Source organism: Myxine glutinosa, chromosome 1, assembly GCF_964187855.1.
Source record: "Myxine glutinosa chromosome 1, kmMyxGlut1.1, whole genome shotgun sequence".
In the NCBI taxonomy this organism is placed as follows: Eukaryota; Metazoa; Chordata; class Myxini; order Myxiniformes; family Myxinidae; genus Myxine; species Myxine glutinosa.
In genome coordinates, this window is record NC_136261.1 from 187,344,795 (window position 1) to 187,368,867 (window position 24,073).

General features: G+C 47.2%; 1 protein-coding gene across 2 annotated transcripts in view; it reads left to right on the forward strand.

Annotated features, from left to right (window-relative positions):
- LOC137432039 (serine/threonine-protein kinase PAK 4) overlaps positions 1–24,073 on the forward strand; it is a gene marked incomplete at its 3' end in the record, with an annotated part of 64,546 nt that overhangs the window by 34,551 nt on the left and 5,922 nt on the right. The window contains 5 exon segments of one of the 2 annotated variants that reach the window (XM_078781300.1): positions 9,226–9,445; positions 9,559–10,128; positions 11,514–12,137; positions 18,465–18,598; positions 20,195–20,321. In XM_078781300.1, coding sequence (XP_078637426.1) covers positions 9,242–9,445; positions 9,559–10,128; positions 11,514–12,137; positions 18,465–18,598; positions 20,195–20,321 — 1,659 coding nt within the window. 2 annotated transcript variants of the gene reach the window in all.

Below are 24,073 nucleotides of genomic sequence, written 5' to 3' on the forward strand. Positions count from 1 at the left end.
AGCAGTTGAGCATCTCCTAGTTGGGTGATTGCATATTCACATTGTGAGAATTGTAGTGCATAAAACGGTATCGCGAAAACTCTTATCACAAGAAAAAGCATAAAAGGCTCAGATAATCCGTTCCAGTCACAAACTGGCCTTCGTCAGGGAAGACAGATGCCATATGTTCTCTGATGTTGAATAACCCCCCTGGAGTGTTAGAGTGATGCAATTGTCATTTGTTTGTTTTTCTTTGGGGTAGTTTTATCGTTTGCTTTTGCTAATCCTTTTCCATAGTTCTTTTTTAATTGAAAATCTAATTTCTGTTTATTCTTGGGGAACATTCATTAATTTTAATCTCGCTATTTCATGTCCTGAATCCCAGGTAAGTCTTCTTACACCTTCCCTTATTTGCTTACCCAGAAACATGTGAGGTAGGTTGTGGCTCTTGTGTTTAGCGGTATGTGACATAAGCGTGATTGGCAAAACCAACTGTCAATGCATTAACTTGTTGCATTCCCTCGTTGTACTGAAGAAGGCATTATTTGGAGGCACATTGTAAAATGAAAAGCATACCGTAAAGACGTCTGATTTTAATGTTTCCTTGCATTTTAGCCATCCTTAGAGTTTGGAACTGTTGAAGGTTCTCCCTGGGTTTTCAACGTCTTGCTATTTCAATATTTCAACGTCTAGCAAGTACATTTGCAGGGGAGATAATACTAAACGGATGAGGAGTGGGGGAGGGGGAGCCATTGCTGGCATTGAATCTGTGATTCATATCGTCTTTTGAATATGTATAATTTTCAACACTTAGATGAAAAAGTGGCAATTCCAGGGTGGTTAACCATAATTATTATTTTCCAGAATGCCAATTGGATATGCAGAAATATCGGAAATATGATAAACTAGTAAAAAGCCCGTCAAATATGACCGGTTGGAACAGTCTAAACGACAGTGCAGCCTCGTGAGCGTGCCAAAGTCTGAAGCTTTGGCCGACTGCCATGTGTGCTTATATCTTCTTTATATATTGGAGACCATACAGACATAAATGAACATTCGTTTTGCTCTGCGTGCATTGCACATCACGTGCAGCAAATTTCACCTCCCTGCAGCTTTTATTGGTATTTGAAAGAAAAAAAAAACGCAAAAAAACCCTTCTGTACACTGCCCTTGAGGCTCGATTTGCAAGCCACCATCTACAATTCCAGTCAAGGAATGACTTGAAATGAATGACAAGAGAATTGTTGTTGCCTCCTCAAACAGGGAACCATGATTGTCATGTGGCCCGCAAGGCTAACCCCCGCTCTAGCGGGGAAAAATGGCCTTAAAACGTTCATTCATTCATTCATTCGTCTGCAGCAGTTCATAAGTGGTCATGGCTGATGGTGGTGCCTAAATGTTTGAGACTGAACTTCTTCCGGTGGATGGGTTGGTTAGTTTGATCTTTTCACTGCTGCATATTTCCAGTAAATTATTAGGTTGTAATTGATCTTTTAATGGTCGAGGAACTTTGATGTGGAAAGGATACGATGATACTTTGAGGTGGATAGGATACTATGCACCGATAGAATGCCCCCACCCAGTCGAGATTTAACGCCACTTGACTTTTTTTTCTTTGGGGACACATGAAATCAGTGGTTTATACCACGAGATCACATACTATTGAAGATCTAGAGAATTAAATCAAACGAATGTGCCAAAATTGATATGTCAATGTGAAGAAATGTTCAAATAAACCCACATACAACCATTGATATGTATATTCATGTTAATGACTCGCAATTTGAGCAATTATTATAATAAAGTTCTAAAATAAACATTCCTATACAACAACAACAACAACAACAACAACAACAGGCATTTTAAGGCCATTTTCCCTGCAAGAGCAGGGGTTAGCCTTGCGGTCCCCATGACAATCTTCTCCATTCCTATGATTCTGGGATTTTGAAACACTATTTTAACCTCTATTTTTAGTATTGCCTGTTGGTGACCTCATTGCCCACATACAATAAATTTTGAGGAGATTTTCTAAATCAGAAGTCAAGTTTTATATCATTAACTTTGGAACCATTTTGATTATGCAGTAATGTAAAAAGCATTATGGCTCTTTTACCACATTTTGGACATCTGCACTCGCTGAAATAAAGAACTAGTTCAGAATATGTTGCAGTGTAGCGGCTACCGCTGGGTTTTCACAATCGCCTTGCACCTATCAAGGACGCGGAGCGATCACCATGCCGGGCTCGTCCAGGACGCCCGGACAGGCTCGCCCTCAACTTGCCAGGCCGCAGCCAGGACGCTGGGCCACGCCCCCTCTCGCCTTTCCTGGGCAAACGCTCTGGGATAATATGTATATATATTGCTGCCCGATAAACGGGCTTTTCAGAGTGCCTGAGTGTTTGGTTTGATTAAAGCAACTCGGATGAATTCCAGCTTTTTGTCGCGTCCATTCTTCCGATCGACGTGGGAGCCCCAGCTCCTTCATTGGTGACCTACCGACATGGACACGGCAGTCGCCCTTAAACTGCCTAACTTCTGGGAGGCTCACGTGGCGGTTTGGTTCGCACAGGCGGATTCCCTGTTCGCCCTGCGAGGCATCACGGCCGACGACACCCGCTTCCACCATGTGGTAACAGCGCTCGGTTCGGCCACCGCGGCCCGCGCCCTGAGCCTCTTCGAGAGCCTGCCAGCCGCTGACAAATACGGCGCGATTAAGAAGCTTCTCCTCGACGCTTTCGCCCTCCCATCGGCGGAACGCGCACGGCGCCTGCTCGACCTGCCCGAGCTCGGCGACACGCGCCCTTTTGAGCGAATGGACTACATGCTTTCACTGCTCGGCGAGCACTCTCCGGCATTCCTGTTCCGGGAGCTGTTCCTCCGTCAGCTGCCTAACCCGGTACGCCTCGCCCTGGCAAGCACGACGATCACAGATCCCCGGGCCCTTGCCAGAGAAGCCGACAAGATCTCCGCCGCAGGACAGCGCATCGCAGCGGCGACATGGGACCCACCGCCGTCCGACGCAACACCCATGGCGCCCGAGCACCTGGCACGGTCGACGACCGAACTGCCGACGCAATTGGTGGCCGCTACACCGAGCCGACCACCTCCAGCACGACGACCGGGGCCTCCACCTGACCAAGCATGGTGTTACTATCATGCCAGGTTCGGACAGAAGGCCCGGACATGCCGACCCCCGTGCACCTTCGGCAGGCTGGGAAACGGCCGGGCCGGCGTTCATTACCAACCATGAGCGCCGGCCACACGGGCAACTTACTGTTCATCACGGATAAAGCGTCCGGACGGCGCTTCCTGTGCGACACCGGCGCCCAACTGAGCGTCATACCCGCCTCTGACCAGGACAGGCAATCCGCGGTTTGCGGCCCCTCCTTGGTTGCGGCCAACGGATCGACCATCCGCACCTTCGGCCCGCGCAACGTCACCCTCTGCTTTGGCGGCCAACGCTTTGCTTGGACGTTTGTAACCGCAAACGTGCCCATGGCTCTGCTAGGCGCCGACTTCCTCTGCGCACACGGACTGCTGGTGGACGTCCAACGGCGTCGTTTAATCAACGCCGAAACCTTCAGCTCCCTGGTATGCACATTGAGCAGCTCCGCGCCGACCGAGCTGGCATGCGCCGTCCCGGCGGCGAACGAGTTTGCTCGCCTGCTCACGGAGTTCCCGGCCCTCACGCGGCCGACGTTTTCGGCCGTCGCAGTACGGCATGGGATGGAGCACCACATACCAACCACGGGCCCGCCGGTCTACGCCAGGGCCCGCCGCCTCGACCCAGCCAAGCTCGCCATGGCGAAGGCCGAATTCGACGCGTTGGAGCACCTCGGCATCGTGCGGCGCTCCGATAGCGCGTGGGCCTCGCCACTGCACATCGTGCCAAAGCCGGGGGGTGGATGGCACCCGTGTGGCGACTACCGCCGTCTCAATGACGCTACCACCCCCGACAGGTACCCGATCCCGCATATCCAAGACTTCTCCGCGCGTCTGGCGGGACGGGTCATTTTTTCGAAAATTGATCTCATACGGGGATATCACCAGGTACCTGTCAGGGCGGCCGACGTCCCTAAAACGGCAGTCATCACGCCGTTCGGCTTATTCAAATTCTTGCGGATGCCGTTTGGTCTAAAGAACGCGGCTCAGGCGTTCCAGCGCTTGATGGACGGCGTGCTGCGTGACCTGCCGTTCCTTTTCGTTTACCTGGACGACATCCTCGTCGCCAGCACGTCCCGGGCCGAGCACCTCCTTCACCTCCGAACACTGTTCGGGCGCCTCAGCGAGCACGGCCTCATCGTCAACCCGGCCAAATGCCACTTCGGCACGACGGCCGTTGATTTTTTGGGCCACCACATCACCAAGAACGGGGCCGTGCCGCTGCCAACCAAGGTCGAGGCCATCACCACGTTCCCGCGTCCCCGCACCATAAAGGCCCTGCAGGAATTCCTGGGAATGGTGAATTTTTATCACCGCTTCGTGCCCCGCGCTGCTCAACTCATGCGGCCCCTCTACGAAGCCCTCCGGGGCAAGCCGGCCAAGCACGACATCGCCTGGTCCGCAGCAATGGACGCGGCCTTCCAAAGCTCAAAGCCGGCCCTCGCCGACGCAACACTGCTCGCTCACCCGGTGCTCAACGCTCCCATCGCCCTCACCACGGATGCCTCCGACTATGCGGTGGGCGCCGTACATGAGCAATGGGTGAATGGGGTTTGGCAGCCACTCGCTTTTTTCAGCCGGCAGCTCCGACCGAACGAGCTCAAATACAGCACGTTTGACCGGGAGCTCCTCGGTCTACACCTGGCCGTCCGCCATTTCCGCCACCTCCTGGAGGGCCGACCTTTCACGGCGTTCGTCGACCACAAGCCGTTGGTTTACGCCATGGCCAAGGTCACGGAGCCGTGGTCGGCCCGCCAACAGCGCCACCTCTCCGCCGTGTCGGAGTTTACCACGGACATCCGGCACGTCGCCGGCAAAAACAACGCCGTGGCCGACTGTCTTTCCCGGGCCAGCGCGAACGCGGTCCACCTGGGCGTGGACTTAGCGCTTATGGCGGCGGACCAAACCACCGACACCACGGTGCAAGCCCTCCGGGCGGCGGACACGGGCCTCCGCCTGGCCGACATCCCCTTCGCGGACACTGTCCTGCTCTGCGACGTCTCCCAAGGCCAGCCTCGCCCCATCGTGCCCGTCACCTGGCAACGCCGCATCTTCGCCTCCCTCCACGGCCTTTCCCACCCGGGCCGGAAAGCTTCCCAGAAGCTGGTGTCGGCGCGATTCGTCTGGCACGGCCTTCGTCGGGACGTCCGCGATTGGACCAGCACCTGCACGGCCTGCCAACGGGCCAAGGTCCACCGACACACCCAGGCCCCGCTGGCACCTTTCACCGTGCCCGAACGACGTTTCGACCACGTCAACGTGGATCTGGTGGGCCCCCTCCCCCCGTCACGGGGGTTCACACACCTGCTCACCATGGTGGACAGGACCACCAGGTGGCCGGAGGCCGTTCCCCTCGTCTCCACCGCCGACGTGGCGCAGGCTTTCATCGCCACCTGGGTCGCCCGCTTCGGCGCACCGGCGGACATCTCGTCAGACCGCGGACCACAGTTCACCTCCGAGCTGTGGGGCGCGGTCGCCCGCAACCTGGGGGTCAAGCTCCTCCGTACTACGGCCTACCACCCCCAAGCAAACGGGTTGTGCGAGCGATTCCACCGCTCCATGAAGGCCGCGCTCATGGCCGGCCTTCAAGACGGCGGTTGGGCCGACCGGCTGCCGTGGGTCCTTTTGGGCCTCCGCACGGCCCCCAAGGAGGACCTCCAGGCATCCACCGCCGAGCTTGTCTATGGCCAGGCGCTGCGCGTCCCGGGCGAATTCGTGCCCGACGCTACCAGTCCCTGGTCCGCAGCTCACCAGCGCTCGGACCTCCAGGAGGCCGCCCGACGGTTTGCCCCCGTGCCAACATCCCACCACGGTGACCCCCAGTCCTACGTCCCCCCAGCACTTCGCACAGCGGAGTATGTTTTTGTGCGTCACCACGCACATCGGGGGCCACTCCGGCCGCCGTACGACGGGCCCTTCCGGGTGCTGTGACGGGACGACAAGTCGTTCGTCATCGACATCGGCGGCAGGTCGGACCGAATTGCGGTGGACCGCCTCAAGCCGGCGCACGTGGACATCGACCACCCACCACGGGTGGCCCTTCCGCCGCGGCGAGGCCGCCCCCCGTCCACGGTGCCCCCCACTCGACCGCCCACTACCACACCGGACCCCCTCCCACGACCCGCCAGGGGTCGCTTCGGCCGGGTCATCAGGACCCCCCTCAAATTGACCCTGCCGGTGCAAGTCGATTCTGGGGGGACGTGTGTAGCGGCTACCGCTGGGTTTTCACAATCGCCTTGCACCTATCAAGGACGCGGAGCGATCACCATGCCGGGCTCGTCCAGGACGCCCGGGCAGGCCCGCGCTCAACTTGCCAGGCCTCGGTCGGGACGCCCGGGCAGGCTCGCCCTCAACTTGCCAGGCCGCAGTCAGGACGCTGGGCCACGCCCCCTCTCGCCTTTCCTGAGCAAACGCTCCGGGATAATATGTATATATATTGCTGCCCGATAAACGGGCTTTTCAGAGTGCCTGAGTGTTTGGTTTGATTAAAGCAACTCGGATGAATTCCAGCTTTTTGTCGCGTCCATTCTTCCGATCGACGTGGGAGCCCCAGCTCCTTCAGCAGCACCTTTCAAGGAATCTGTCGTGTTTTCATCTACATGCATGATGGGTTGTAGGAATTATTTAAAAAAACATCCTCGCTTTGCTTGAACAACTAGAACTGCACTCGGTATACAGCACATACTTCCGCCAGGCTGAACAGTTTGTTTTGTATCCCACTAATAGGCAGGATCCGGATTTGGACCTGAACCAAAATCTAATCGGCTTGTTCTTGTCACTTAACCAACTCATTCACTGAGTTTAGTCATAACTCGTCCACAACGCTTTTAAATATCATTTTATATATCGCTTTTTGCCAGATCCCTCAATGGTGAAGAATCACTCACAAAATTAAATAAATATCGTATCCGAATCCATATTCAGATCTTCATCCAAAATCTAATCAATTTGGTCTAGTCACACACCCAATCGGTTCACCAAGTTTCGTCCAAATCCGTCCATAACTTTTTGAGATATTGTGCTATATATCGGTTTGTGTGTGTGTGTGTGTGTGTGTGTGTGTGTGTGTGTGTGTGTGTGTGTGTGTGTGTGTGTGTGTGTGTGTGTGTGTGTGTGTGTGTGTGTGTGTGTGTGTGTGTGTGTGTGTGTGTGTGTGTGTGTGTGTGTGTGTGTGTGTTTGTTTGTTTTGTGCGCATGCGTATGGCATGTTTTTTGTGTAGTTCTACTGAAGCTTTCTGATATGGAATTTCTGATTTGTGTAGTTCTCGCGAAATGATTGTTATGATCTCCTGAGCTAATTAGGCTAATTAACTACAAAGAATCCGGAAGAATTCCCAAGTTTCTAAACGCACGCCATGTTAAGGTGTATAGAGCAGCTTAATAGGTGCTGGGCAAAGCCTGGCACAGCCATGCGCCTAGGTTGTGAAGCTCAAGGCAGGGGGTTCTCCTCCAAAACCTTGATCTTTTCTACCCCCGCTAATTCACCCCACAAACACTTTTTTTGAAATTCCAACTTCTTTCCTGGAAGTCCTTGCAGTGTTCATATGTTTTATACCTCCCCCCCAAGCCCTCCCCCTCCCACATTTCTCTCGATGTCCCTGCTCTCAAATGTTGTGTTTGTGTCCTTCCCCCTATCTCCCCATCTTGTCTACCGCTCCCCTTATTTTTTGTGTTTTATGTGTCGGTTTGACTTTTTGTGTGATTAATGCTCGCTCTTTCATGAGCCTCGATCTTGTATACAAAAAAAGAATAATAATAAAATAAAATAAAAAACAAATGATGAATTGCGAAAGATGATGCGAATAGAGCCTGTGATTGATGCTGTGAAGAGAAACAGGTTGAGATGGTTTGGTTATGTGTTGAGGAAGGATGAAAGTGACTGGTTGAGAAGAGTGATGGAAATGAATGTAGAAGGAAGTAGAGGACGGGGAAGACCGAGAAAGACTTGGCTAAAGATGGTGGAAGAAGAAATGCAGGCAAGGGGGTTAACAAGGAGAGATGCAGAAAATAGGGCAAAATGGAGAAGATTGTCATGGGGACCACAAGGCTAACCCCCGCTCTAGCAGGGAAAATGGCCTTAAAATGCATGTTGTTGTTGTTGTTGTATTGTACATATGTTTGGGATCTCAAAGTATTGTTCGATCTTTATGATTTTTTTTTTTTTTTTTTTTTTTTTTTGGCATGCAGATTTCGCTTTTGATATGGAACAGGTTCAGCCTTGTGGAGAACAACGATTCAAACTTTTGTGTTTTTGGCCCACTCTATAGTGAAATAATTAGGCACGTTGTTGATGTTGTAGTTATATGTTTGTGGGATATTTAACGAATACAAGTAAGAGCCTGCTTGTGCTAGCTCTGCTTGATGACTGTGCTCTACCATACAATATTCTGATGTGTACCATACCTTGTCACAAAGCGTCAGTGCTACTGAAGCGGTTTATTGGCAAGGGTTGTACTGAGGGGTTTGTCATTGCCTTCCCAGCAGTAAATTAGGGCAGGAATTTGCAATTTGTTCATGGTGCTGGCAATGGCTCGCCTTTTCTTTGCGAAGAACACCAAGTAGTTCTGGCAGACGAGGCCAGTTTGACGTCCATCTGAAGGACGGTGCACACATTGGTGAATCACCCTGCCTGTGAAACACCGTGATGATGGTTTTTAGCTGGGTCAGCATTCGAACCCTGCCTGGAAAGCTTAGATCAGGCGAGCGTGCATACCGCTAGGGTCTGGGCCATCCTTCCAGCCCTAAATTACAACATTACTCTTTTGTAAAATGTAAGGACAGCATTGAATAGTTGAATCCAGTTCTTTGATTAATTGTTTTGGACAACACTGTGAACACTTGTTCTTTTTCTGCCCTAACTGGACTTCAATCCCTTAATCATTTTTATTTGTTTTGCCCTTTTTTCTGCAAAAGTATTTGAGTTCAGTTTTGGTTCCACGCAAAAGTGTTTGTGTTTATCCAATATTCAGTGTGAACCATTCATTACGTTGATGTGTTCCCACGATGTTGGTGTCGGCTTGAAACTTGTCATCCTGCCTTCAAACTCATGACGTTCGTTTAACCAAGCCAATTCTACCCTTCCAGAGGAACACGCTTAAAGATGTTTGGCAAGAAAAAGAAGAAGATAGAGATCTCTGCACCATCCAACTTTGAACACCGGTTCCACACCGACTTTGATAAGGAAGAACAGAAGTTCACAGGCCTTCCACCACAATGGCAAAGCCTGCTCGCAGACACGGCCAACCGCCCCAAGCCAGTGGTGGACCCCTCTTACATCACTCCCATCGAGCTTGCTCCGATGAAGGTGAGATCGTGAGTCAGTGTTTATATCATTGATATGTTTTGTTGTGAAATGCTGCAATTTTGAATCGCCATTTTTAATTGTGCCCTTGTGTCTCTCCTGTCTGGATTCACCAGAGCATAGTGAGGGGCAGTGCAAAACCAATGCCCCCAGCACCTGTCTTATCAGAACAGCATTTGAATGGCTTGCTGGCACAGCTGCAAGCAGTGTCTGTATCACGATCCAACTCGCTTCGGAAGGAAAGCCCACCTTCATCACGTCACAGGGAGCAAGATACCAACATGCTGCTCAAAGAACGTGAAGTTTTGGGTGGACAATGTGTTGTCAAAGGAGGAAGGGGTGGACGAGAGAGAATTGCACCTGATGACAGGCAACCCAAGTCCATTCCTCATGGAACTCAGCATTTACGACAAAATGGGAATGAGGGCCATGCTCGACTTAGATCCCGAGGTGAGCAGCCAGCTGGCCCAGCCCATGACGAACGTCGGCCAAAGTCTTCCTATGTCAGCGTTCATGGAGTGTCTGCAGGGGCTGAGAGAAAAGAAAGGCCTCATTCTGGCGTAATTGGTATGCAAGAATCTGGTGTGAGGAGCAGCCACAAACAGGGCCAGCCACCACCACCACATCTTCCACCACAGTACAAGGCAAATAGCTTCCCACGCCAAGCATCCCATGGTTCTTCAAAGGTAGGTGTGAGATGCTGTGACAGATTTAAAGTGGGTTTTCCTGAGGGTTCATGAAAAGTGGGTACATGATGCTTTGCTGTATTTTGTTATTGGAAGCTGTACTCTATGCCGGTGAGCCATGAGTTTTGGAAGCTCAGTATGGTATTGTGTTGCAAGCCAGGATTTGGAAATTAGGTTAGTTCATCATGTTTGCTCTCGCTCTGACTCATGGTGATGTCAGATACCAGTGCACATTTCAACTCGTAAATATCCATTCCCTCCGACAGGGAATTATTGTGTCTATGAAATATCTTGCATAATACACGATCAACTCTTCCCCCCCCCCCCCTATTTTTATACTAATTCTGTGGTCACCCCTCCCCTTCCTCCCTTTATAAAAATTCTACTTGTGCACCCACCTTCCCCCTTTTATAAAAAATGCTCATTGCTTCCCCCTCCCCTTCATATATAAAAATTATCGTTACTTCCCCCCCCCCCCCCTCCCAATAACAATTCTGGTTATGTACACCTCGCCCCTCCCTGACTCGCCCCCACCCTTTAAAATCAGCATCAAGTACCCCCAGCAAGTATGCAAAATTTGGTGGAGATCGGCCAAGCTGTTCTCGATTCTATAAAGTAAATACATGCATTCCTGCAAATATTTTGCTTTTTAGTTATTTCTGGCAATGAAGTTTCAGTTTAATTTTTATCTGTTAAATGTGGTGAACCAGTTATTTTTGTCTAGAGCTGAATAACAAATGACTGTGGAGGGTGCTTACGTAGTATATCAGTATGTGGAGTGTGGAGAGGGAAATCATATATCGGTGTGTGGAGACGGAAAGAAGGACTGAGGAAGGGAGATATGGGTAGGGGATTGATTTGTCTCTGGCTCACCAAAATGAGGAAAAAAAAAGTCATGCTCGCATCAATTGTAGTAGCCATACACATTCTTTAAATGCCTATGAATATCCACTGGGGGAACTTCCTCTGAAATAAGAAATTCAATAACCGTTCTTTGCTTCATACGTGCATGTAGCAGGGCAGCTGGGTAAGTGTGGTGTGACGGTGTCACGTGACCAATCACATTGCTGCTCGACCTAAAATCGGTGGCATAGACAAACCTTTCATTGTGATCTCGTCTAGCTTTCCTATGACACTTTGATTGCGAACTGAAAAATGAGGCATTACCTTCATACCGACACTCATATATTTTATTGCAGATTGAGCAACGACACTCGTATATTTTATTGCAATTGCCTGATTGGCTGTGTGAGGGACAGATTTCTATTCACTGATTGACTGAAATATTGTCGATTTGAATTTTGGAATTTTGCACCTCTTGCACAGTTATTTAAGGCTATTGTGTTTTTTGTACTTAAATGAATTTATTGTTTTCTTGTTCATAGTTTAACCCTTCAATTGGACCGGCGGCGGATGCAGAACATAGGCGAGGGTCACCACCTTCCCGTCATATCGAGATGGACCACAATCCGCCAGCCTATGCAGGACAAGTGCCACAACACAAGCCTCACTATATCAAACAACCACCTCGTGCCCCATCAAAGCAGGCTGTCATTCTCCCACCGCCTTGTCCCATCCCTCCGCAGTATCCTCGGGGTAATAGTCCACAGACACCCTCTCGTCCATTGGATGGACCACGCCCTCCGTCTTTTCCACAAAAGATTCCCACTAACCCAGCTTATGCGGCCCCAAGGCCCCCGCCACCGCAGAAACTACCCCTTCAACCACAGCCAGCTTCTACAGCAGGGCCACCCTCTGGGGGAGGTGTTGGTGGTGGAAGCGGAGGTGTTGGCGCTCCAACAAGGATCTCGCATGAACAGTTCCGTGCAGCTTTACAGCAGGTGGTTGACTTGGGAGATCCCACGGAATATCTGGAGAACTTTATAAAGATAGGTGAGGGATCCACAGGCATCGTTTGCCTTGCCACAGACAAGCGCTCAGGGCGACATGTGGCTGTTAAGAAGATGCATTTGAGGAAGCAGCAGCGTCGAGAATTGCTATTCAACGAGGTTTGTTCATAATTCCTTCAACGATGAACATTGTTTTTGTTCCCGAACCCTAACCAATCCCAATTTGCACTGGAGGCATTCAAGTCAACTACAAAGTGTTAACTGGTAACACAATTGGTGGTTGGGCTCCCTTGTGGTGTGAAACAATTCTTCATATTAAAATTCATATTTATCACATAAATGAGATGCTACCCCTTTCTGTCATAGCCTGGACCAAGCCATGTACATATACCTCCAAGAACTAGCTAACAATGCACTTGACATGCAAAATTAAATGAAGCATTATTGGGTAATGTATATGAGAGCACAAGTCGGTGTGATTGTATCGGTGTACTTTATATTTATCAAACATTATTTCAGAGCTCATTACCTCTGCCACTGAAAGTGGATGGAGGTTATGTTTTCACCCCTGTCTGTCTGTTTGTTTGGCAACAGGATATCTCTAAAAGTTGTGGACAGATTCGGTCGAAATTTGGTGGAGAGGTTGGGTTTGTGACAAGGACGAATTGATTAGATTTTGGTGAAGATCCTGATCTAGATCCAAAATTTTAAAAGTGATTCTGCACCACTGAGAGATGGGGCAAGAAACGATGTGTAGCACAATATCTCAAAATGTTGTGGACGAATTTGGTGGACAGGTTGGGTGTGTGACAAGGAATACTTGCTTCGATTTTGGTGAAGATTCAAATCTGGATGCAAGAATTTCTTTTAATTGATTCTTTACGATTGAGTGATAGGGCCAAAAACTATATATTGTATCGTAAGATATTTCAAAAAGTTGTGGATGACTTATGACAAAACTGTGATGAGTTGGGTGAGTGACAATAACAAGCCGATTCGATTTTGGTTCACATCCAGATGCGACCTATCGGTGGATACAAAACGTCGTGTTCAGCCTGACGGACGTATGCTCTCTACAGAGTGCCGTTCTAGTTTATATTGACATCATTTTTTATTATCCCCAAAACAAATGAATGGACCCAGTCAAAATGTGGTTTGGTAAGAACAATTACGCCACCATCTTTCTCTTTTAATTAACTACCACAAGGGGGATGCTTTTCACAAACACAACCCCAGATTAACTGATTAGACATTAGCATCAATATATCAGAGGTCTTGTCAGGAAAAAATATTGTTTTTTGAGGTGGGAATTTGAAATAATTAAGTACATGTACCATGATACATATGTGCAGATTAGATATTGAGGTCAAAGATGCATTAAGCAAAGTCTTCATGTGGGCAGAGGCATATCGGGCAACGTCGAATTATGTTTCGTTTTCTTTTAATTGTCAATTGCACAATGTTGGCACTACCTTTCGATGTTCATGGTCATCGTATGTGACATCTATGAAATTCCCTTAAGGAAAATGGAGTTTGCAATCTGGTTAAAACATTGCAATTAATATCTGGTTGGCGATGGCTGTTCATATGAAACATGCGAACTACTTGGTGAATTTATTTACAGCACAGCAACTCCAGGCCAAATGGGATCTGACACTAAGGTACAAGCAGTGTACCCTGATGTCAAGGAACCTCCAGTAAGACATGATCACTTCCACTTGTAGTTTGGCCTGGAATTTGTAATTTGTTCAGGGTGCCGATGATAACTTGCCAATTCTTTGCGGAAAACGCCATGGTGGTGTTTAACATACTCCAACGACAAGTGCTAGCCAATGGCTCCTCAGGCTTAACGTCTTTCTGATATACGGTGCGCACACTGATGCTTCTTCCTGCCTGCGAAATACCAGTATGACAATTTATAGCTGAGTTTATGTTCAAACCCAGACTCGGCTATCCTGCTAGCTCAAGACATTACAGTACTGTATAATGGTATGCAGGCGTACAAGTGGTTTACTTATTTGCACAATTTTATTTTTTTTCATGTTTAGGGAAAATTAAATTTATATATATACTGTACATACAACAACAACAACATGCATTTTAAAGGCCATTTTCCCTGCTAGAGCGGGGGTTAGCCTTGCGGTCCCCATGACAATCTTCTCCATTTTGCCCTATTTTCTGCATCTCCCCATGTTAACCCCCTTGCCCGCATTTCTTCTTCCACCATCTTCAGCCAAGTCTTTCTCGGTCTTCCCCGTCCTCTGCTTCCATCTACATTCATTTCCATCACTCTTCTCAACCAGTCACTTTCATCCTTCAACACATGACCAAACCATCTCAACCTGTTCCTCTTCACAGCATCAATCACAGGCTCTATTCCCATCATCTTTCGCAATTCATCATTTGTCTTCCTCTCTCTCAACGATACTCCGCACATCCGTCGAACCATTCGCATTTCCACCCTTTCCAACCTTCGTTGCTGCTCTACGTTCATTACACATGTCTCGCTCCCATAAATCATAACACTTCTCACACATGCAGCATACACCTTTCCCTTCAGCTTCAACGACACTCCCCTCATCATCAGCACGCCACTCAGTTCCCGAAACTTCTTCCATGCACATCTCACTCGAGCAACCGTTGCCGAGTCTGATCCACCTTCTCCATTCAGCATGTCTCCGAGGTAGCAAAATGTTTTCACACCTTCCAGCTTCACGCCGTCTCCAAGATCCAACTCAACATCTCCTCCATCTGCAGCTCCCTCTGTGCGCACCTTACACTTGAATGTAGCTGCCACACTGGTTAATGACCCTCTCAGACCACTACATTTTTGATTAACCCACTCAGCGCACATTGTACATTGAATGGAGTTCACTCCGACACCCTTCCTACACACAGCACAGGGCCACTTCCCAGTTCTTTCCACCTCACCACATGCTTTACCACTTGCCATCACCTTCGTCTTTCCGATATTCACCTTCAGACCTTTTGTCTCCAAACATTCCTTCCACGTGTTCATCTTTTCCTTCAGTCCATCCATACTTTCCGCAATCAACACCAGATCATCTGCATACAACAACTCCCACGGTAAACCCTCCTTTACGTTCTGAGCCAGCACCTCCATCACAGCTACAAATAGTAGTGGACTTAGTACCGACCCCTGATGCACTCCCACCTTCACCTCAAACTCACCACTGTTCCCGTCCTTCGTCCTTACAGCTGTGCACGCTCTATTGTACATTGCCATCACTACTCTGATCAACCATTCCTCCACTCCTAACTTCCTCAATGCCCATGTCAATACTTTGCATGGTACCCTATCGAATGCTTTCTCCAGATCAACAAACCCAAGAACACGACTTCTTCCTCTTCTCCATGTACTTCTCCTGCAACTGCCTCACAATGAAAAGCGCGTCTGTCGTTCCTCTTCCTGGCATGAATCCAAACTGCATTTCGTCGATCTTCACTTTCTTCCTTATCCTCCTCTCCAACACCCTTTCCAATACCTTCATTCCATGCTACAATAACTTTATCGCTCGGTACGAGCCACACTCCAGAGGATCACCTTTCCCCTTGCATAGAGGGACGAGGGTACTCAGTTCCCAATACACTGGAATGCGGCCTTCTTTCACCACCAGATTACAGATCTCTGTCATTCTCTTCACACCCCAACTTCCTGCTGCCTTCAACATATCTCCCACAACTCCCGTCGGCCCTCCCGCTTTTCTACCCTTCATTGCTTTTATCGCTTCCTCAACTTCCTTCTCAGTTATCTTCTCTGCCGGTCCTAAAACTGGGTTACTCTCTATGTTGCCATCCCATTCATTCTCTGTATTCAACAGCATTTCCATATATCTTTTCCATCTTCCTTTAATTCCATCTGGGTCGACAACGATTTGTCCCACTTCATCCTTCAAGCAACTCACCCCCATCACATCACACCTCTCTTTGGCTATCTGCTTTGCAATCCTGAATACCGCTCTCTGACCCTCTTCCGAATCCAAGCGTTCTCCGAACATTTTCCAACATGCCTCCTGCGCCTTTGCTACCTCTTTCTTTGCAGCCTTCCTGGCTGCCTTATAACTTTCATGCTCTGCTGTTTCTGCTCCCATACCCTTCGCCTTCTGCCACTCCTTGAACTTCTTCCTCTTCACGTCAATCCTCTTTCCAACTTCATCATCCCACCACCATGTTTCCGAGTGCCTCGGTGGTCCTTTTGTCCATCCACACATCTCACCAACGGCTCCCAACAGACTAGCTTTCATTGACATCCAACCACTTTCAAGCTCAACCACATCATCCTCGACCCTACTCAGCCTCTCTTTTAATGCCTCCCTTACTGTCACCTCTTTCAACCTCCACACCTTCATTCTCGGTTGGTACTTCACCCGCCGAGCTCTCCTCGCACCTTTCACCCTTACGTCGCAGACAACCAAGTGGTGCTGTGAAACAGCCTTCTCCCCCGGGATCACCTTTGTGTCCCGGAGGTGCCCCCTATCTCGCCTACGCACCATCACGTAGTCAACGGTTGTCGTCGACCCACCTGACGTGTATGTAACAAGCTTATTATCCTCTTTCTGGAACAAAGTATTACAAATCAACAAATCAGCTCCATCAGCAAACTCCAAAATCCTTTCACCTTCTCCATTTCTCACACCATATCCGTAACCCCCATGAACTCCCTCAAAACCATCAATACTCCTTCCCACATGTCTATTTAGGTCTCCTCCTACCACAACAACTTCCTCATCTTTCACGTTTTCCATCAGCTTCTCTATCGCACACCAGAACTTTTCCTTTTCCTCATCGCTTCGACCAACCTGCGGAGCATATCCCGAGATGACGTTCACCAAGAGCTTTCCAATCATCATTTTCACCATCATCAATTTCACCATCATCAACCTATCACTCACTCTAGTCACACTCAACACACTGTCTACAAACTCCTCAGAAAACAGGACACCAACACCAACACCAAAAGTATATATATACTGTATATATATTATATATATATATATATATTTTTAATATATATTTTATATATATATATATATATATATATATTTTATATACAGTATATATTTTTTATATATATATATATATAAATATATATATATATATATATATATATATATATATATATATTTTATACATATATTTTATATATATATATATATATATATATATATATATATATATATATATATATATATAAAAATATATGTATAAAATATATATATATATTTATATATATATATATATATTTTTTTTTTTTTTTTTTTTTTTTTTTAAATATATTATATATTTATATATATATTTATATATATATATATACATACTGTATATATATTATATATATTTATATTTTATACACTAGCGTGACTCGGCATGCTCCGCGCACCTCACCACACGTTGTTTCAGAGAGGTAGGCGTCTTTGACCATTTCAGTGTCTTTTGGGTCTTCATCGTGTTTTGAGACTTCAGGGCCATTTGGGTCTTCAGGGTCTTTTGGATCCTCTGGGCCTTTAAGGGTATTTTGGGTCTTTGAGGTGTTTTGGGTCTTAAGGGTCTTTGGTGTATTTTGGGTCTTCGGGGTCTTCAGGGGCTTTTGGGTCTTAAGGGTCTTTTGGTTCTTCTTAGTCTTTTGGGTTTTCTGGGTGTTTTGGGTCTTCGGGGTGTTCTGGGTCTTCGGGGTGTTCTGGGTCTTCGGGGTGTTCTGGGTCTTCGGGGTGTTCTGGGTCTTCGGGGTGTTCTGGGTCTTCGGGGTGTTCTGGGTCTTCGGGGTGTTTGGGGTCTTCGGGGTGTTTTGGGTCTTCGGGGTGTTTTGGGTCTTCGGGGTGTTTTGGGTCTTTGGGGTGTTTTGGGTCTTCGGGGTGTTTTGGGTTTTTGGGTATTCAGGGTATTTTTGAGCCTCAGGGCCTTGACTGGTATTTTGGGTCTTTGGGGTCTTCAGGATATTTTGTATTTTGAGTGGTCTTGCTGGTCTGAAGGGTCTTGGGGGGGAATTAAAGGGTCGTCAAAGGTCTGAGGGGTCTCAGCAGTCTTATCGCAATTAAGATGGTTAAATAAGAGGGTGGTAATTTTAGTTGAAGAAGAAGACGTTTTCGTCACATATAAACATACATAGCGACATAACCATATACGTTTGCTTTATTATAATAAGATTTATATATATATATATATATATATATATATATATAATTTTTTAAATTAATTATCTTTTTTTTTATTTTAAATTTAATGTATATGTATATACAGTATATATATATTTTTGTTTCAGTGCTCTCGTGTTTGTGGTGTCGGGCAATGATGCTGGGAGACCTCGATGTACTTTAGATGAATTGCAAGGACTTCAGTAGAAAATGGGCAAATCAACACCGTAAACCTGGGATCCAGCCATAACGAGTCGAGTGCTCATTTGGCAATATCAAATAGGTCAACCCATTTCGGGCTTTTTATCCCAATGATCCTCCTGTGTCTGTTCAGGTGGTTATAATGCGTGAGTATCACCACGAGAATGTTGTGGACATGTACAACAGCTACCTGGTGCTTGATGAACTTTGGGTTGTCATGGAATTTCTCGAGGGTGGAGCTCTCACAGACATCGTGACTCACATGAGGTATGTTCTCATACTGAAATTTTTTGGAGGAAGTGAATTCCTCTGGGATTAGAAGTCCTGAAAAATAACCCTGGTGCTTTATTGTACTTGTAAGGAAAACTAGTGACTGTCTATAGTCTATACCATGTTTGGGTCCACTTTGTGTTCCTCCTCCCCCTCCCCCGCCTCCCTCCCCGACTCACACCCACCCTTTAAAATCATAATCAAGTACCCCCAGCAAGTATGCAAAATTTGGTGGAGATCGGCCAAGCTGTTCTCGATTCTATAAAGTAAATACATGCATTCCTGCAAATATTTTGCTGCTTTTAGTTATTTCTGGCAATGAAGTTTCAGTTTAATTTTTATCTGTTAAATGTGGTGAACCAGTTATTTTTGTCTAGAGCTGAATATCAAATGACTTTGTGGAGGGTGCTTATATCAGTGTGTGGAGTGTGGAGAGGGAAATCATATATCGGTGTGTGGAGAGGGAAAGAAGGACTGAGGAAGGGAGATATGGGTAGGGGATTGATTTGTCTCTGGCTCACCAAAATGAGGAAAAAAAAAGTCATGCTCGCATCAATTGTAGTAGCCATACACATTCTTTAAATGCCTATGAATATCCACTGGAGGAACTTCTTCCGAAATAAGAAATTCAATAACTGTTCTTTGCTTCATACGTGCTTGTAGCAGGGCAGCTGGGTAAGTGTGGTGTGACGTTGTCACGTGATCAATCACTGCTGCTCGACCTAAAATCGGTGGCATAGACAAACCTTACGTCCATCTCTGCTTTATCCTTCCCTTACTGCCCTGCCCATACTTTCTCCACAACTGTCATACCCCCCTTTTTTCTCTTCCATAATAACCCCTTCCATTTTATTTTCCCAGTATTTTATTTCACTCTACCATCTCCTCACACTCCCCTTCCCCCCTTAACCCACACCATTCCCCCTTGCCTCATGCTAGTATTTATTGCATTTCCATTAATGTGAGAGGCAAAGTTAATTCAGTTGAAGCTTTGTTACAAAAGTGAGCCTGGTGTTGGCTTAGCGGTTAGGATGCCGGCTTGGGATCCAAGGATCCTGGGTTCGAATCCCGGTCGATCGCTGAATTAATGCCGGGGGGTTGACACAACCTGTCATCCTTCCGAGGTCGGCAAATTGAGTACCAGTTCACTGGTAATTCCCTGTGTATCACAAGAGGTGACCAACAGGGTTGGCGGCAGGAAGGGCATCCGGCCATAAAGCATTGCTTCAAAAAGGGGACCACGGTGCGTCGAAAAAGGCCAACCCCTGCTCTGTGGGGAAAAATGGCCTCTAAAGGTGGTTCTTTCTTTCTTCTTTCTTTGTTACAAAAGTGGAAAGCACCATGATAGTCCCGGCTTACTTTTTCATTTTATATTAAAATTCCAGTTTTTCACTTTTGGCCACAGATTATTGCTCACAATGACAATCTTAGCGTGGTATTTCGTGGCAGCATGAGGTAACATTTATCTGTAACTTTCCAAAATAATTGATAAAAAAATTTCCTGTTTGCTTTCTCTCTCTCTCTCTCTCTCTCTCTCTCTCTCTCTCTCTCTCTCTCTCTCTCTCTCTCTCTCGCGCTCTCTCTCTCTCGCAGTATGAATGAGGAACAGATTGCTTCAGTATGCATTGCCGTACTCAAGGCACTTTCCTATCTGCATGAGCAAGGTGTCATCCATCGGGACATTAAAAGTGACTCCATTCTGCTGACGGCCGATGGGCGGGTAAGAATCTTCATTACTTGTGCCATTTTGTTCCTGCCACTATGATGGCCTTTTTTCATTTATTTGGTAATGGGATATGGGTGATGCCTGTTTGGGCAGGCATTTTTAGTGGCAATCATAAATTGCCATAACAAGGTTGTGGTGGGCCTTCTCTCTTTTCTAACCATTACAGTTAGTATGAACTGAGGGGAGTGTCGTTGAAGCTGAAGGGAAAGGTGTATGCTGCATGTGTGAGAAGTGTTATGATTTATGGGAGCGAGACATGGGTAATGAACGTAGAGCAGCAACGAAGGTTGGAAAGGGTGGAAATGCGAATGGTTCGACGGATGTGCGGAGTATCGTTGAGAGAGAGGAAGACAAATGATGAATTGCGAAAGATGATGGGAATAGAGCCTGTGATTGATGCTGTGAAGAGGAACAGGTTGAGATGGTTTGGTCATGTGTTGAGGAAGGATGAAAGTGACTGGTTGAGAAGAGTGATGGAAATGAATGTAGAAGGAAGTAGAAGACGGGGAAGACCGAGAAAGACTTGGCTAAAGATGGTGGAAGAAGAAATGCGGGCAAGGGGGTTAACAAGGAGAGATGCAGAAAATAGGGCAAAATGGAGAAGATTGTCATGGGGACCGCAAGGCTAACCCCCGCTCTAGCAGGGAAAATGGCCTTTAAAATGCATGTTGTTGTTGTACAGTTAGTATGAGGTAGGGTGTTCTCAGGATTTATATCCAGTTCTAATGAAGTAGTATAGTCAGGCAGATAGGTGTAACAATTGTGGGTTTATACGTACAAGCATGAAATTTGGCACAGTCATAGATAATAGTCTAATGAATAATTCCAGATATGGACCCACCGCGAAAACGTCCTATGGTAGCCGTGGCGGCCATTTTACAAATGGCGGCCATTGACCAGGCTCATGAGCAAAATAATGCTGCTGTGAAGAGTGACGGTGGTGCTGTTGGACTCACTCAAAATCCAAATGCTCTTAGAAGATGGATGGTGGCTGGGCCGGAACTGGTTAGAATGACTACCGAGTTTGAAGCATCCATGGAGGGAAGGAAAATAAGGATTAATCAAGACACACGCCACCATGAGCAAACATATAGTTCACAGGTAATCTTTACTCAACATGTCAAACGTCTGGTTGAAGTAATAGAGGAAATGGGAAACCCCTTCCTAGAAGAGAGTACAGACTTGCTGCGGCTGGACACAAGAGACATTGCTGACCCAACTGTTGTTTCTACTGTTCAACAGGCTGAGGAGATAGGTAAGCAGCAGTACAAGACCTTCGTAGCAGACCGTCTACTGGAGCGAACCGTACCTCTTACTGAGCCAATAAAGAAGAATAAACTCCCATTGTTTAGTCGATCGTCTCCAAGAGAGAAATCCAAGACAAGTTTGCAAGTAACTTCGCTAAAGAGTGACTGCTCTTTATTCTCAAGACTCTACATTGCATCTCAAACACGAGATGGTGATCTTGCAGAATTTTTCCGCCATGAAAACCAAGCATGTCCCCCGTCTTTATCTCAGCTTGGGAAGTTACGACTGGGAACCAAATCAGATCTATTGGTGTGTCTAGAGAGTTGCGCAGAGGTCAGAGGTGATGCTCCAAAACCAGATACTGACGTCACTATCCTTGACGGGGCAGTGTTGGTGAACGTTCTGAAACCAGTTGCTGCCAAAACCTTTGATTATGCGCTGAAAGTATTCTTGCCACACATACAAGGTCACTTGCAAAGAGCCTGTCGTGTGGATATAGTCTGGGACCAGTACCGTGACAACAGCCTGAAATCTCAAGCCAGGCAAACGTGGGAAAGGCATTCGAAGGAGAGTTGACGGATCCACTGTTCTTCCAGGAAATTGGCAGCAGTTCCTGAGAATTGATGCAAACAAAACAGAACTGTTTGCCTTCTTGACAAAACACATCACACATCTTGTATCAGATAAGCAGATAGTCACCACGGATGGTTCAGATGTGACGTGCATTCCCGCACGCGACACCAGTCATCTTGCCCCATGTGACCATGAGGAGGCTGATACACGAATGATGATACATCTTGCGGATGCAGTCCGTGATGGATTTCAGAAAATTCTTCTGCGTACGGTGGATACAGTAGTGGTATTGGCTGTGGCAGCAACAACCAAACTCAAAATCCAGGAGCTTTGGGTGGCCTTTGGGACAGGCCAGCACTTCAGGTATATTCCAGCACATGAAATTGCAGCATTCCTCAGACCAGATAAGTCACAGGCCCTCCCGATGTTCCATGCATACACAGGGTGTGACACAGTCTCGTCATTTAATACACGGGGCAAGAATACAGCCTGGGATACCTGGAAAGTATTTGACGAATTGACACCAGCATTAGTTCATCTCTCCACGGGGACAGCAGACATCTCTGATGACGTTGTGGCAGTGCTCGAGCGGTTCACCATTCTTCTCTACGATCGCACCAGCAATCTCGTCAACATAGACGAAGCTCGACAGGCACTCTTCACGAAGAAAGGACGAGCCATGCAAGCTATTCCCCCTACCAGAGGAGCCCTGGTACAACAAATCAAGAGGGCTGTGTACACGGGTGGCCACTGCTGGGGAAACATGCTCAAGGTTGTTATGGATCTGCCCTCACCTGGGGATTGGGGATGGATCGATCCCCACAACTGGAAACCCCTGTGGTCCATGCTTCCTGAAGCCAGCATTTCATCAAGGGAGCTGATTTGTTGTAAATGCAAAAAGGGTTGCAAGGGACGATGCAAGTGCAAACAAGCTAGTTTGAAATGTACCGCTTTGTGCCAGTGTGGTGGAGAAAATTGTGATGTATAAACAAGATCAAACTGGAACTATCTAGTAATATAAGTTACCGTTACAGTGCTTGGTGGGTTAATTGACATTGCTGGCAACACAAATGCAAATTGTGGTCATTTGGAGAATACAATTATGGCATATATGTGTATCTAGAGTCATTTCATTAGAACATAAAGAAGCATTTGTGTCGTCCGGTAAAAAATAATCGCGGTCAAAACGGCCATTTTGTAAAATGGCCGCCATGGCTACCATAGGACGTTTTCGCGGTGGGTCCATATCTGGAATTATTCATTAGATTATTATCTATGACTGTGCCAAATTTCATGCTTGTACGTCTAAACCCACAATTCTTATGATGGATACACCTATCTGCCTGACTAGTAATACACATCACATCCATGTTAGTCGTATTTTTAATTGAAAGTGGTAGTGCTCCCAGAATGAGGCTGATAATTCTTCTTCCTCCTCCTTTTGTGTGCAGCAATTGGTTGTGAGTAGCATCATTGGCTGAGGGCATGGCTGTGCTGCTGATGTCATGCCCTCTGTAGGTACTGTAACCAATCACTCCTTTCACACCATAAGACGCATAGGAGCTGCCGAGGCAGCTTCATTGGCTAAGGTGTACAATCCTTGATGGGTCGCCACTCTAACACAGGATACTCGAATGGCTTATTACCCTAGTAAGCTGATACTCATTTTGCTGACCTCAAAAGGATGACTGACTGAGTCGATCCACCTGGTGTTATTTCAACGGCATGACAGGGGCTTGAACTCAAGACCCTAAAATCATAAGCCACCCACCTTAACCATTAAGCCAACACCATGCTTGTAGATTAGGGTAGGAATTCTGTAATTTGTTCAGGGTGCCGGCAATCGGTCACCTACTCTTCAAAAAGGACACAGTGCGATCTTTAACATCCACCAACCAACTTATGCCAGCCGATGGAACACCTAG